Genomic DNA, 13548 nt, shown 5'->3' with positions numbered 1-13548 from the left:
ATGGCTGCACATTTAGCTGCCCTGTTTGACGTCGAGAGCTCCCAGACGGCCTTGTTCCCAGCTACAGCTATTCCAGACACCACACGGCGGCCATCAGAATATGAATTGCATCAGCTGCACCGGAGTAAATCGCCTCGAGTAGGCGAGGTCCAAGAGCCGTCTAGGGCTTCACAGCCCCAGCCTGATCTAGAGGGGAGCCCATCGGCCCCGCGGTCTCCAAATGTCGAACACTTTGAGCCTGCGACAGCAGAGCTAGTGCCGAGTCTTTCAAACCCACCTAGAAACAGATGGCGCTTCGCCAGTGCATGCTTAATGTTCCTAGCTAATGGCATGAACGACAGCGCGCCCGGTGCTTTGATTCCATACATGGAGACCGACTACAACATCGGTTATGCCATTGTCTCCTTGATCTTCGTTTCCAATGCGGCCGGTTTTCTTCTGGCGGCTCCCTTGGTGCATCTCCTCGCCACTCGGTATGGCCGCTCGAAAACTGCCATTTTCTGCCAGATTGTCTTGGTCGCCGGTTTCCTCATCGTTGCTTGCAAAACCCCTTTCCCGGCGGTTGTTGTGAGTTATTTCTTGCTCGGCCTCGGCATCGCCATAAATCTTGCTTTGAACAATGTTTTTTTAGCCAATCTGGCAAATGGAACCGAGCTTCTGGGTGTCGGGCACGGATCTTATGGGATTGGAGGCACGATAGCGCCCTTGATCGCAACCGCCATGGCATCTCACGGCATTCATTGGTCGTACTTTTTCTTCATCACTCTAGCGTTGGCCGCTTTCAACCTGCCATTTGCCGGGTGGGCGTTCGGCGGGTTTGAAAAGGATTTGCATGGGCCTGCTCCAGTTGCTACTGTGTCTGCAGCCAACACTGCAACCAAAAAGAAAGGGTTCGTAACAAAAGCCTTAAAAGCAAAGGCAACGCTCCTCGGTGCCCTCTTTATCTTTGCGTACCAGGGTGCCGAGGTTTCTATTTCGGGCTGGATTGTTTCCTATCTGATCAAATATCGCGATGGAGACCCTGCCCATGTTGGGTATGTCAGCGCGGGCTTCTGGGCCGGGATTACCCTTGGTCGGTTCCTCTTGTCTCCTATAGCACGCAGGGTTGGGGAGAAGCTATCGGTGTTTGTGCTGGTCGCTGGGGTCATCGGCTTTCAGATCATGTCGTGGCTGATCCCCAATATCATCGGAGAAGCCGTCGTGGTCTCGGTTCTGGGCCTGCTGCTCGGGCCCGTCTATCCGTGTGCCACCGTGGTGTTTAACCGACTTCTCCCGCGAGACATTCAAACGACAAGCCTGGGCTTCATTAGTGCAATGGGGAGCAGCGGCGGCGCGGTGGCGCCCCTGATTACTGGTTTGCTGGCTCAGAAGTTCGGAACGGTGGTCTTGCATCCTATCTGTCTGGGACTGTACGGTGTGATGCTTGTTGCCTGGGCTTGCTTGCCCAAGACCGTGAAACGATCAGATTAGATTCGGTATGTGTAATGAAAAGAGAAATCGATCAAGCAGAGAGTGCTGCAGATTCCGACAAAGCGTGCGTAAGATTGTACGTAAAGAAGCCAGTGGCAGTCAATCGTACCCATTTCTGTATTAACGATTAATCTCAAGTAAACCATCTACTTCTGGGTCTCCCAATGTTGGTGTGAAGAGAACAACCATCTTGGCTATACTTTGATAGGGCTGAAAGGGCCTGTAGACTAGCCGGCCTTGTCGCTAACAACCAAGCTTTGGGGATGATGTTTGGTGATAGATTCTGTATTAAAGCCGGACAGAACCAGTGATGCTCAACAAGTTGAATATAGGAAGGCGCAGGCAATGGCTACGTCACGTGGTCTTCGGCTTCATGACCACCTTCCACATTCGACGAAATGATGCATTTGTGTATTTATGTATTTGTGTATTTGTGCTGGGTTCCAGGTAGGCCACGCCTACATCTGATATGTAGCAGTATCTGGCACACGAGGAGCCTGCCAATTAGTCTACAAACTAATCATCCAATATGAATTTGATGAACATTCTATCCCGGAGAATACGAATGATAAGAAGAGACTCGGCACGGTGGGACAGAAGAAATGTGGCATTCTTCTGCCTTTTTTCTGTTCTTTCGGTGTTCTGCAAAAGTGCTAGATCTAGAGAATGGACGTGGCGCCTTGCAGAACGCATCTCGAAGCCTGGATCACGAGGAATTCCAGTGGCCAGCGGCATGTGAGCGCGTGTAGGGTCGGTCAGCCACTGCTGAGGATTTGGACACGGCGGCCGATATTTTTTTTTATTATTTCTTTATTTTATTTTTTTCTTCAAAATTGCTATTCTTCAGACTGAAATAAAACCAGTGACATCAAATATATTCTTCTTCTTCTCTGTTATTGTTGTTGGTGGTGGGGAACAAGCACTGCGGCTCCGGCTCTTCCTTCCCCTCTTTCTGGCGGATGGCGGAAACCGCCAACCATCAACCCTCAACTCTCTACGCTTGCTCTCGCTCTCGCTTTGCTCCCACCGTCATTGCGCCCTCGACCGCCCACTTGTCCCAACTGAGGAAGCGAGCAGGAACCAACGAGACGCCGTTGTCGCGCTGGATCAAAAAGACTCCCCCGCCGCGATCCACTTTCACAGCCACAGCCTGTCATCGCCGTCACGGCCACAGTCTCCTTGTCCTCGCCGATACCGTGGCTGAGCCGTTTTGCCGGGCGTTGCACATATAGTGATCTTCTTTTTGTGTTGCCTTGCTTGGCTGCCTTGTCTTATTATTACCGTTGCTATTTTTCTTGCCTGACGTCGACGTCCTGATGCGAATGTTTGCTGCTGGACACCCTACATCATCCGAGTAAACACCACCGCAGTAAGCAAGCAAAACAAAACCCCTCTCCGCTGCCCATTTTTTTGCCGACTCTTCACATGCCTGCCTACCCAAGAGGGAAGTTTTTTTATGCAGCAGATTTTTCCATGCGACCGCCGCTGCAGACGACTAATCTGTGTGTGCTTTCTTCAGACAGCGAGTCCCTATCAACGTCCCTCCCGTACCTCCCCCGCTGCGGCACCCCTCAGTGTTGTTTGTGTGCGTGCGTGCCTGAATCCTCGACACACACACACACAACCCCTATCCTACTAGGTCACTGCACCACGCAAGCATCAACTGTCGCTGTGCGTCGGCTGCGCGCTTTTGTGACGAGCTGCCCAGCGCAATTTCTTCACGCCACCTTTCCACTCCCTCCTCGCCAACATGGATGACGATGAGCTCATTGCTTCCGTCCACCGCAAGATAGAGCGCGAAAAGGCTCTTATTGCGGCGGCTACCAACATGAGACAGTCGACCGACAATCCGCTTGTGCAGCAGAGGGTCGATGCCAATATCCGCGATGGCCGGAAGAACATCACCTACCTGGAAGAGAAGATGAGAGAGTTGCAGGTCCGGAAGAGCGGGAGCGCATCAGGTCCTCCCCAGTTACCGCCGCTCGGCGGCGGTTCTGGAGATGACTTTGGCTTTGGGGATGGTGCTCCAGCGCCGCCTCCCAAGGACAATGGTGATAGTGGTGAATACGGAGACGCTGGCCCAGGCGGATACAGCCAGGGAGGCACCGGCACCATGCCTTCGCGCGCTCCTTTTGCCGATCCTCGACCCTTCTCCAGCGTTCCCAAGGCCAGACCAAACTACAGCAAGCTTGGTATGTCTTACGTCTTTTTGTTTACGCCGTAATTCTACTGACCCTAGTCTCTGCAGATCTTATCAAGTACGACACGGCTTACCTCGGCCCCAAGATCCAACTTATGTTGTCCCAGCTTGAATTCAAACTCAGTGTGGAAAAGCAATATAAGGCTGGTATCGAAAAGATGGTGCGTCTTTACCAAGACGAAGGTGATAGGAAGAGCCGCGCCGATGCCGAGGGCCGCCGCATTGAGAGCAACCAAAAAATCCAGTTGCTAAAGCAAGCCTTGAAAAGATATGAAGACTTGCATGTCGATATTGAAAGCTCGACAGACAATGCCGACGGTAAATATTTTAAACCTCCACCGTATAGTAGTAGAATCAGCAGAATCCATACTAACAGCAAGAAAGATGATAGTATCAATGCACCGAACATGCGCAAACCCCTTACAGGGCATTTGACGTTGCGAGTCCATGCGGTGCGAGACGTCGACCATGCTGCAAGCTCTCGATTTTCGCGCGGTCCAGAAACGTTTGTCATTCTCAAGGTTGAAGATGCGATCAAGGCGCGCACCAGGGCCACCCGAACCGATAAGTGGACGGAAGAGACTTTCAGCGTTGATATCGACAAGGCCAATGAAATTGAGCTGACCGTTTATGATAAGTCGGGTGATCGACCTACCCCGATTGGAATGCTTTGGATTCGAATCTCGGATATTGCGGAGGAGATGCGTCGGAAGAAGATCGAATCCGACCTCGCTGCCAATGGCTGGGTTTCCGCTGACAAAATGTCCCAAGGCGGACCTGGCGGACAAGGTCCAAATTCACCGGGTGGACCCGGTGGACAGCGTCCAGGAACACAAGGACAGCCCCATGGCGACGCAGCAGGTCCTCAAGGTGCCGGTAACAGTGCGGTGATGATCGACTCGTGGTTTGCGTTGGAGCCCGTGGGCAGGATACACCTGACGATGAGCTTCGGTATGTTAAAAAGGATTTATTCATTTGCATTGGGTGTATAATACTAACGTTTGGTAGCCAAACAACTGAAAGATCGCCGACCCTTCGATATCGGTCTTAATCGACAAGGCGCTGTCCGCCAGAGAAAGGAAGAGGTTCACGAGAAGCAGGGTCACAAATTTGTCACCCAGCAATTCTACAACATCATGCGTTGTGCTCTTTGTGGCGATTTCTTGAAATACGCTGCTGGTATGCAATGTGAGGATTGCAAGTACACTTGCCATCGGAAATGTTATCCCAAAGTGGTCACGAAATGTATCAGCAAAGCCAACTACGAGACTGATCCAGACGAGGAGAAAATTAACCACCGTATTCCTCATCGTTTCGAGAATTTCGCCAATATTTCGGCCAATTGGTGTTGCCATTGCGGATCTTTGTTGCCCTTTGGCCGCAAAAATGCGAAGAAGTGCACAGGTAAATTCTCTCTTAAATGTTCCAATTTCTTTTATCACGCATCGTGTTAACTCATCATGCAGAATGTGCTCTGACTTGCCATACCGGCTGTGCTCATTTGGTTCCTGACTTTTGTGGTATGTCCATGGAGGCCGCGAACCAGATTCTGGAGACTTTGATTCGCACAAAGAACCTCAATCACAGCAAGACGCCTTCCATGGGCTCCAGCTTAAGCAGCCGGACCCTTAGAGATAATGCTCCTGCCTCACTTCCGTTGAAACAAGCCGAGTATACGAAACCATCTGCCGACGCTCTCAGTGCTGCCACTACTTCTTACCCGCCACAATCGCCAACAGCTACTTCTAAACCATCGCAGTACCCGCCTAGAATGTCATCAGCCGAAGCTCAGAGAGCAGCCGAAGCTGCTTTGCGCCCATCGTCTCAGCAAATCCCAGGTTCGTTTGTTCATGTTTTGATATCTGAACCTGTTTTTTCTAACATACCATAGACCCTCGACCTGCGCAAACACAGCAACCTATTCACCAGCCCTACAACCCTTCGACTTTTTCGAACTTCCTTCAGCAAGGATCTCAGGCTCCTGCTCCGATTCAGAAACCTCATCCTTATCAAATCCCTCCTCCTCCGCCAACTCAAACACCTCCGGCTCAACAAGTTGTGGCTCAACCGCCTCTTGCGAAGGAACCTCCCGCAGCAGCCAAAGGCGGCCCAAGAATTGGTCTTGACCATTTCAACTTCCTTGCTGTGCTCGGAAAAGGTAACTTCGGTAAAGTTATGCTTGCTGAAACCAAGTCAACCAAGAAACTATACGCCATCAAAGTTTTGAAAAAGGAGTTCATTATTGAAAACGACGAGGTCGAAAGCACCAAATCCGAGAAGCGAGTTTTCCTTATCGCTAACAAGGAGCGCCATCCGTTCCTTTTGAACTTGCATGCTTGTTTCCAGACGGAGACTCGTGTTTACTTTGTCATGGAGTATATCAGTGGAGGTGATTTGATGCTGCATATCCAACGGGGCCAATTCGGTCTCAAGCGCGCACAATTTTATGCCGCCGAGGTTTGCCTAGCGCTCAAGTACTTCCATGAGAATGGGGTTATTTACCGAGATTTGAAGCTTGACAACATTCTTTTGACACTAGATGGTCATATCAAAATTGCAGATTACGGTCTCTGTAAGGAGGAAATGTGGTATGGATGCACTACAAGCACGTTCTGCGGTACTCCCGAGTTCATGGCACCCGAGGTAAGTTTATTATCGAGAGTTACTGAGATTGACACTAATGATAAAAATAGATTCTTCTTGACAAGAAATACGGCCGAGCAGTCGACTGGTGGGCATTCGGTGTGTTGATTTATCAAATGCTCCTGCAGCAGTCGCCTTTCCGCGGAGAGGATGAAGACGAGATTTACGACGCCATTCTCGCCGATGAGCCTCTATATCCCATTCACATGCCTCGCGACTCGGTCTCTATTTTGCAAAAACTACTGACCCGTGAACCCGAGCTGCGCCTGGGATCGGGCCCAACCGATGCGCAAGAAATCATGTCTCACGCCTTTTTCCGAAACATTAACTGGGATGATGTCTACCACAAACGCATCACTCCACCTTTCCTTCCAACCATTACCAGCGCAACTGATACCAGCAATTTCGATCAAGAGTTCACCAGTGTTACTCCTGTTCTCACTCCAGTACAATCTGGTAAGTTATTTCTCTATATAAAACATCGTATTAGGGTACTAACACGTCTACTACAGTTCTTTCCCAGGCCATGCAAGAAGAGTTCCGTGGCTTTTCGTATACTGCCGACTTTGCTTAGTATTTCCCTCTTCGTACGGTGTAAACGAGTTGATGGTTCGATATGCCCTCTTCTTTTCTTCTTCTTCTTTTTTTTACTGGTCCTTTTCTATACTTGCAATTCCTCTCATGGGGTCCTAATAAAACGATGATGTGGTTTTCTGTGTTTTTGGAGTATTATTTGACTTGTTATATTTTTTATTTATATGTTTCATGAAAAAATGAACGTTTGATCGGTTATAGTTGCAAACATTCAGGGGAATATTATATTTGATCTTCTTTATAAATCACTGCTGAGATGTGTCTTTCTCATTTTAAATGTTGGGGCATAAGCGACCCTATAGTCAGGCCGTGAGCTGTGTGGATAACTGGACTAGTTCAATATTCCAGGTGTTGAATACACGTATCAATAGATTGCATGTGGCATCATTCAGCAGCACTGGCAACCAATTCAACGTTGTACATATATGACACTTCATGCAATAGAAATAGTATATCCCAAGCTAATTTACTTTTAATTCTTCTCGTAGCCTCTCAACCGTAATTTTGAATTGCTTTGGCGGTGCCGTCCAGTCTTCATCCCTGATCAGATCGGATTTTGTCTCTGTATATAGCGAGTCGGAGACAGCGATGCGGACCTGTACGCAATCAGTATTTCTTCCTTCGTTTATATAGATATGTAATGGCAAGACATCTCTCACCTTTGGATATGGATGTAGCAGCATCGATGTCATCTTTTTAAATACCTCGACTTGTAGCGTCGGTATACGTGAAAGAGCCGAATATATTTTGACAGCTGTCTCCATACGGGGGATATTAGATGATTTGAAGTGGGCTTTTTGCACGAGAATGAATAGCTTTCTTAGGCTGGAACAAAATCAAAATTTAGCCTCTCGCTCTTTTATTCAAGGGGGACGAACAAACCTCGTTTTCTTTAGCTCAAGACCTGAGCCAGATACATATGTATCTAGTAGGAAAGAAGCGACTTCCATTGCCGGAATCGCATATCGGTCATCCGAAAGGTTGGCTTCAAGAATAGCTACCAGCTCTTCAATCAAAGTGTCGACCCATGCGAACTTGTCTTCATTTTGACTTTCGATAAAGTGTAGCAGTGCAAAGCGAGAAGACTGGATGAGGCCCTCTAATCCTGCACTGGCTGATGTGATCAGGCCTTGTACAAGACCTTGTCGGAGGGTCTTGAGATGTAGAAGTTTGAGGAGTTGGTGAAAGTATTGTGCGGATGAAACTTGACTGAAATGTTCAAATTTGCTGTTTGGGTTTTCCCCCTGGTTGTTAGCTTTTTTTTTTTGTATGAGAGGGGAAATGGCAGTATTAACCTTGCAAGCAATGGCAAGTCTGATGCATGCTCCCAGTAGTGTTGCAGGCAAGTCCATGCTTGAAATCGCACTTTGTCTAGTTTCTCTGCGGCCAACCTGCACAGACATCTCAATAAACGCTCTGTGTGTTCTTGCTGCGAGTCGTCCAGTCTCTTCTCAAATATTGCTTGCACGGCTTGGATTGCTTCAATGCGAATGAATGATCCAATATCTCCCCGGCGATCCGTCGTATAGTCTGTCAGAAACCCGACATAGAGATCAACAATATCATTTGTAATATCTATAGTTCCCGTTAATATCCAGTTCCTAAAGAATTGAGGTCACACAAACCTATATGCGGCAGTACACCGTTCGACAAGCATCTAACAGCAGAAACTCTCTTTTCAATAAACTCTTCGTCCCGGGTGCAAAGAATCAATTCTTTGGTGATAAACTGTCGTATCTCGCTATCAGCAGGCAGGCGATGAAACACAGCGCCCAGCGCGGAAATCTGGCCACGCCCAGTCGCAGACTTCCAACTGGCGTGAATGTTCGCAAACCAGCCTTGGATTGTCTCTTCCTGTTTCCACGATGGGACGATTCGGAAAAGTTGCGAGGCAGCTTCCGATGATGCCTCAATTGCCGTGTCCTCGCCACGGAACACACATAGTAGCAGAACGTCTACTACCTTGGTAATAAGTACTTCGGGCACAGTCTCATTCTGTAACACGGTCCCTGATGCACGTGCAAGAGAAGCAATAAGACGAGATGATGCTTCAGCTGTAAACTCCGGTCGGAGAGATTGTTGGGTAAGGTCATCTTTAGTCGGCCCATGAGATGAATCAAAGATCTCCCAGAGTTTTGATATTTCCTTCTTGGCTATCTGAGCATCTTCATGCTGCGGGTTGATTTCGATTTCACGAATGAACGCGTCTATGGTCGCAGCAAGTGCTAGGAGACAACCATGTTTGGTTTCAATATCCTTTGGTGCAATGCTTGACAGCCGCAATTGTAGGTTTTGAAGAACTATGTTAAGGGAACTGAAGGAATGCTGCGAGCTTAGCTCTCCTAGAGCAATAGCTGCAGTCCGCCGAGATTCTGGATCTGAGGACCCGATGCCCCTCCAAAAGAGTAAAGAGTTGACGAGGGGACTCCAGTAACCGCTATCGAGAAGAGCAGCGCCTTTCGCGACTTCTATCATGGCCCTAGAACGCCGAGCCACCGCATGGTAATCGACGACCTGGACCAAGGGAATGCCTTCAACAATAGTGTTTGGATGTCGACCGATCAACTCTTGTAAAGCAGCCGAGGCCCCGCGACGAATGTTCCCTGATGGATCTACACAGGCAGCACACACAAGCTCAATAGCAATCATCTGTAAAATATCTCCCCCTTTCTGGTCTGTAGGGGCTTTTACCGAGCTCGTGTCAAGCGAGAGCAATTCCTTTGTGGTGTATTTGCGTGACACCGCCCATAGGCCGAAGCAGGCTGCATCTCGCACGCCAGTACCAACGGAAGTTCCAGTGGTAGACCGTTGTTCAAAACCCAGCCCAGATATGAGAGCCTGCAAAATGTCCGGCATTTGACGGAGGGGTGGTGCTTTTCGAAATAACAAATGTGCCAGAGTAAGAAGCAGACCTTGCCAGCGGTGTGGATCGACAGCGCTTAGGTTGCGTTTCAATGTACTCAATCCCAGTGCCTGTGCTTCAAACGGCGTTATTAAGGTTCCATCCTTCTTCTCGTACAAGATATTCTCGTCAAGTGAGCCAGTTACCGCGTCAACGATGTCAGCTCCCATCTCTGGATCCAGTTTCAACGTCACTACTGCAAGAGCTTTGCTGGCCGCAAACCTGACGGGCATATCTTTATCAGCAAGTGCTACAAGAAAGTAATCAATTGATTCCTCGAGGATGAATGAAACTTTCTCCTCAGATATCTTTTGGCTACCTCTTTCTGTCAGAGTCAAGGCAACAGTCGCAGAAGCACGAAAAATTTTGATGATCATTTTCCGCGCGGAAGCTGAAGATCTGATATTTGTGTAAAAGGCTGACTCTGCTTGAGCAATATGAAGCATTTTGTCAAATAGATTACCAATTATTGACTCGAGGTCCTCTGCTTGGCCTGAAGCACCCAGTCTGGCGAGAAATGATAAGACGCCAATGCAAGTGTAGGCAGGTGGGGGTGTGTCATTTCCGGGATGTGGCTGAAGGACAGAGAGAGCCCAGTCCATAAGAGTTTGCAAAAGGCCAAGTCGTTGCATATCCAGGCGTAGAGCTAGTCTAGCTAGGAGGATCGTTGCTGCTTCTCTTTCCTTTCCAGCAGCAACAACATATTGAGTCGCGATAGACAAAATGGTATGAGCAATTTTAGGAACTTTCGGAGGAATCGACTTTAAGATGGCCAAGTCTTGATGTGGAATTTCAATGTCATCAGACGACAAGGATGTCAAATCGAATGGAGCCAGTAACAGATGAGACAACCATAATAGCATGATATACCGTTCCTCCCAGATGAGTGGCAGGATCATGATCCCAGTCCCTGACACAGCCTGTGGATCATCCGGAACTATAGAATCCCAGGCAATGAACGCTCGGAGCATGATGTCCAGAAACTTCGGCTCATTGTTCAGAAAGCGGCTAATTACTTTGAACCCCCTGACTTTGCAGAAAGTATACAGGATTCTACAGATAGATCTGGGGAGAGGCACTATCCGGGTAGAAGACGGCGCTTTACCTTCCTTAGAGCCATAGAGATGTCGATATTGAGTCAAATAGGCCAGGTAGGCGTCAACCAGCTGAGGCAGGAAATTTTGCAAGTGAGGATCGAGCAGCTGGGGCCATTCTTGGAATCGTTCCAGCTACACAGAACATGTTAATCACAAATGTTTTTATTGCACTGAATAGAAACTTACGATATCAATCAGCCGAGCCTCTTTCTGAGGCTGAGACCACCTGTGAACTATACGCTTGGACTGACCACCAGTAGTTTGCTTCCATAACAGCGGGGTTAGTTTCTCCTTGAACTCTATCAACAGCTCCGCAGATGCTCGCTGAAGCTTTATGTCTCTATCATCCGGTGCATCCATTTGGGGATATCGTTCAGATCAACGCGATCTAAAGACCCAAGGACGGTTGGAAGTCAATGGGACAAGAGGCGAGTCACTGCATGGCGAAGTTGTTCATGTTGACCTGCGGGATCTAGGCACCGATTATTAAGCACCACCCATCAGTTAATGGTTAACCACAACTGCATAGTTGTGGAATATATGTTGATTTATTTTAAATATATATATAATATTCTAATTGATATGGATTGTTTATCGTTTTATATCGAATATTTACTCGTTAAATTAAATAAATGCATCAATTATGTAGATTGATATGATTGTGACAAATTGGAATTATATAAATTTAACACCCATGTACGTTATGATTTTTATATTATAAATTTACGACCAAAATCTTTCTATTAACTTTAAAACAAACTAAGTCCTCGGAGTAGGCGTAGTGACGTCCGGTAACGAGCAGAAAAAACAAATACAGAGAAAACGAAGTTCAGTGTCAGTGAGGAAGAAAAGCTTGTTAAGATAATTGTTTTTCTAGATACGCGAAGATTCCCACCTAGATCTTCAACTGTTGAAAGTTGGAAACTAGCCTGGATGAATCGCCATATGAAGTTGGATGTTGATGCTATCAAAAACAAGATTGACCAGAAGCGAGCCAAATGCAAAGATCCGAAAATTATAATAATGCCTTGGTTCGAATGAATGACTGAATATGGGATACATCTACAACCTTGATAGTAGCCCATAATATCCATAGATCCCGCATTAAACTCGATTCAGATCTTTTAATATTTAACGGTTTCTGTGTTCTGAGAGTAGCCGTCTAAGGATTTAAGGACAGCCTAGGAACGCAGAAGACAGAAGTAGGTAAAGGGTAACTATAATCCAGGGCGTGAAAAGGGATAGAGCTAATAGGGATAGTGGCTTCCTATCGATGAACCCCGTGTCAAGGAATATTGCAGTCAATATTGCAATAATGGAGAAATAGAGAGAATAGATAAGTCGAAGTATTTGATAGCCCTTTCCCTGGTCGACGACAAGTCGGATAGGAGATAGAGGATTAGAGTGTGTGAAGGGCAAAAAGATCGAAATTTACATGTAAATAGAAAACTAGTGAAAAATTATAACAAAAATAAAAAAGAAATTTTGCATCATCCGTGAATCGAACACGGGCCTCGTCGATGGCAACGACGAATTCTACCACTAGACCAATAATGCTTCTTGTTGTTGAAAGAGAATCGGAATTTAAAATTATAAGGGGAAAATAACGGCCCATCTGCCTTGCAACGACCTCCGCTCATTCTCCGCCGCAAGAGCTCTAATTTCGACCCAAGTACATTTGAACAAACGACCTCAGCATACCAGAAAGATGGCGGCGGCAGCTGCATCAGGTTCGGGTATCCCGGCTAACTCCACGTATGTATACTTTCTTTACATCCAGAGCTGAAGTTTACTAACTCATCTTTTATAGGGTTTATGTTCGTCCTTCGTTCACCTTCTTAACAAAGCTGAATCTAACCGCCATGCCCAGGTGCGCAACCTAGAAGAGCGCGTGAAAATAGACGAGTTGAAAGATGCTCTTTCGGAAATCTTCTCTGAATATGGCGAAGTCCTTGAAATCGTCGCGAAGAGAAACCTCAGAGCAAAAGGCCAAGCTTTCATCGTATTCGATAACGTCGAATCTGCGCAACGGGCGATCGAGGAAGTCAACGGCTTTGATCTACTAGGGAAACCCATGGTTGTCGACTTTGCGAAAACGAGAAGCGATGCGACTGTGTTAAAAGAAAACGGCCCTGATGAATTAGAAGTCCACAAGCGGCGACGTTTGGCTGAGAAAGGTGGGTGTATCATCCAGCTATGTTGAGATGTTGCTAACAGTATTCTTTTTCACTTCTACAGAAAGGAAACAGGCTCACGAAGTACTCGAGACACAGCAGAAACTCAAGCGTCCCAGCGGCGTTGTACCTGTTCCAGCCGAAACTGGACGCCCGGCCAAAACAGCTCGCGGGGCTGGACTCAAACCATCCAACGCCACTACTACGGTCATCCCAGACGAATACCTGCCGCCCAACAAAATTCTTTTCCTCCGAGAATTGCCAGACGATATCGACTCGGATTCGCTTACTGCCGTTTTTGGACGTTTTGAAGGTTTCCGGGAAGTGCGCTTGGTGCCTGGTCGCAAGGGTATCGCATTCGTTGAATATGAGAGTGAAGCTGGTGCTATAAGTGCAAAAGAAGCCACGTCTGGAATGCCCATGGGGCCTAATAATAAACCTGTTCGTGTCACTTACCAACGACAATAG

At 47.5% G+C, this 13548-nt stretch overlaps 4 protein-coding genes and 1 non-coding gene across 5 annotated transcripts; 3 read left to right on the top strand and 2 right to left on the bottom strand.

The window, feature by feature from the left end:
* Positions 1 to 1470, top strand: TRUGW13939_05665 (uncharacterized protein; the record flags this gene model as incomplete). Its single annotated transcript, XM_035488825.1, has 1 exon — positions 1 to 1470. The coding sequence occupies one exon, from the start codon at positions 1 to 3 to the stop codon at positions 1468 to 1470; it is 1470 nt and encodes a 489-aa protein (XP_035344718.1).
* Positions 1471 to 3220: 1750 nt separating this feature from the next.
* Positions 3221 to 5561, top strand: TRUGW13939_05664 (uncharacterized protein; the record flags this gene model as incomplete). Its single annotated transcript, XM_035488824.1, has 5 exons — positions 3221 to 3662; positions 3719 to 3988; positions 4055 to 4621; positions 4679 to 5074; positions 5137 to 5561. 5 exons carry the CDS (start codon positions 3221 to 3223, stop codon positions 5559 to 5561), a joined length of 2100 nt encoding a protein of 699 aa, XP_035344717.1.
* Positions 5562 to 7368: 1807 nt separating this feature from the next.
* TRUGW13939_05663 (uncharacterized protein) lies at positions 7369 to 11266 on the bottom strand (the record flags this gene model as incomplete). The annotated part of the gene is made up of 6 exons (XM_035488823.1): positions 7369 to 7503; positions 7567 to 7732; positions 7790 to 8134; positions 8203 to 8482; positions 8533 to 11038; positions 11093 to 11266. The coding sequence occupies 6 exons, from the start codon at positions 11264 to 11266 to the stop codon at positions 7369 to 7371; spliced, it is 3606 nt and encodes a 1201-aa protein (XP_035344716.1).
* A 1126-nt stretch (positions 11267 to 12392) lies between these two features.
* On the bottom strand, positions 12393 to 12463 carry TRUGW13939_05662. Its single transcript has one exon. It is a non-coding gene; the product is annotated as a tRNA-Gly (tRNA).
* Positions 12464 to 12614: 151 nt separating this feature from the next.
* On the top strand, positions 12615 to 13548 carry TRUGW13939_05661 (uncharacterized protein; the record flags this gene model as incomplete). Its single annotated transcript, XM_035488822.1, has 4 exons — positions 12615 to 12661; positions 12717 to 12723; positions 12777 to 13083; positions 13145 to 13548. 4 exons carry the CDS (start codon positions 12615 to 12617, stop codon positions 13546 to 13548), a joined length of 765 nt encoding a protein of 254 aa, XP_035344715.1.

Source organism: Talaromyces rugulosus, chromosome III (assembly GCF_013368755.1).
Source record: "Talaromyces rugulosus chromosome III, complete sequence".
Taxonomy (NCBI): Eukaryota; Fungi; Ascomycota; class Eurotiomycetes; order Eurotiales; family Trichocomaceae; genus Talaromyces; species Talaromyces rugulosus.
Note: the sequence above shows the minus strand (reverse complement) of the source record. Positions and strands in the feature narration are given on the sequence as shown.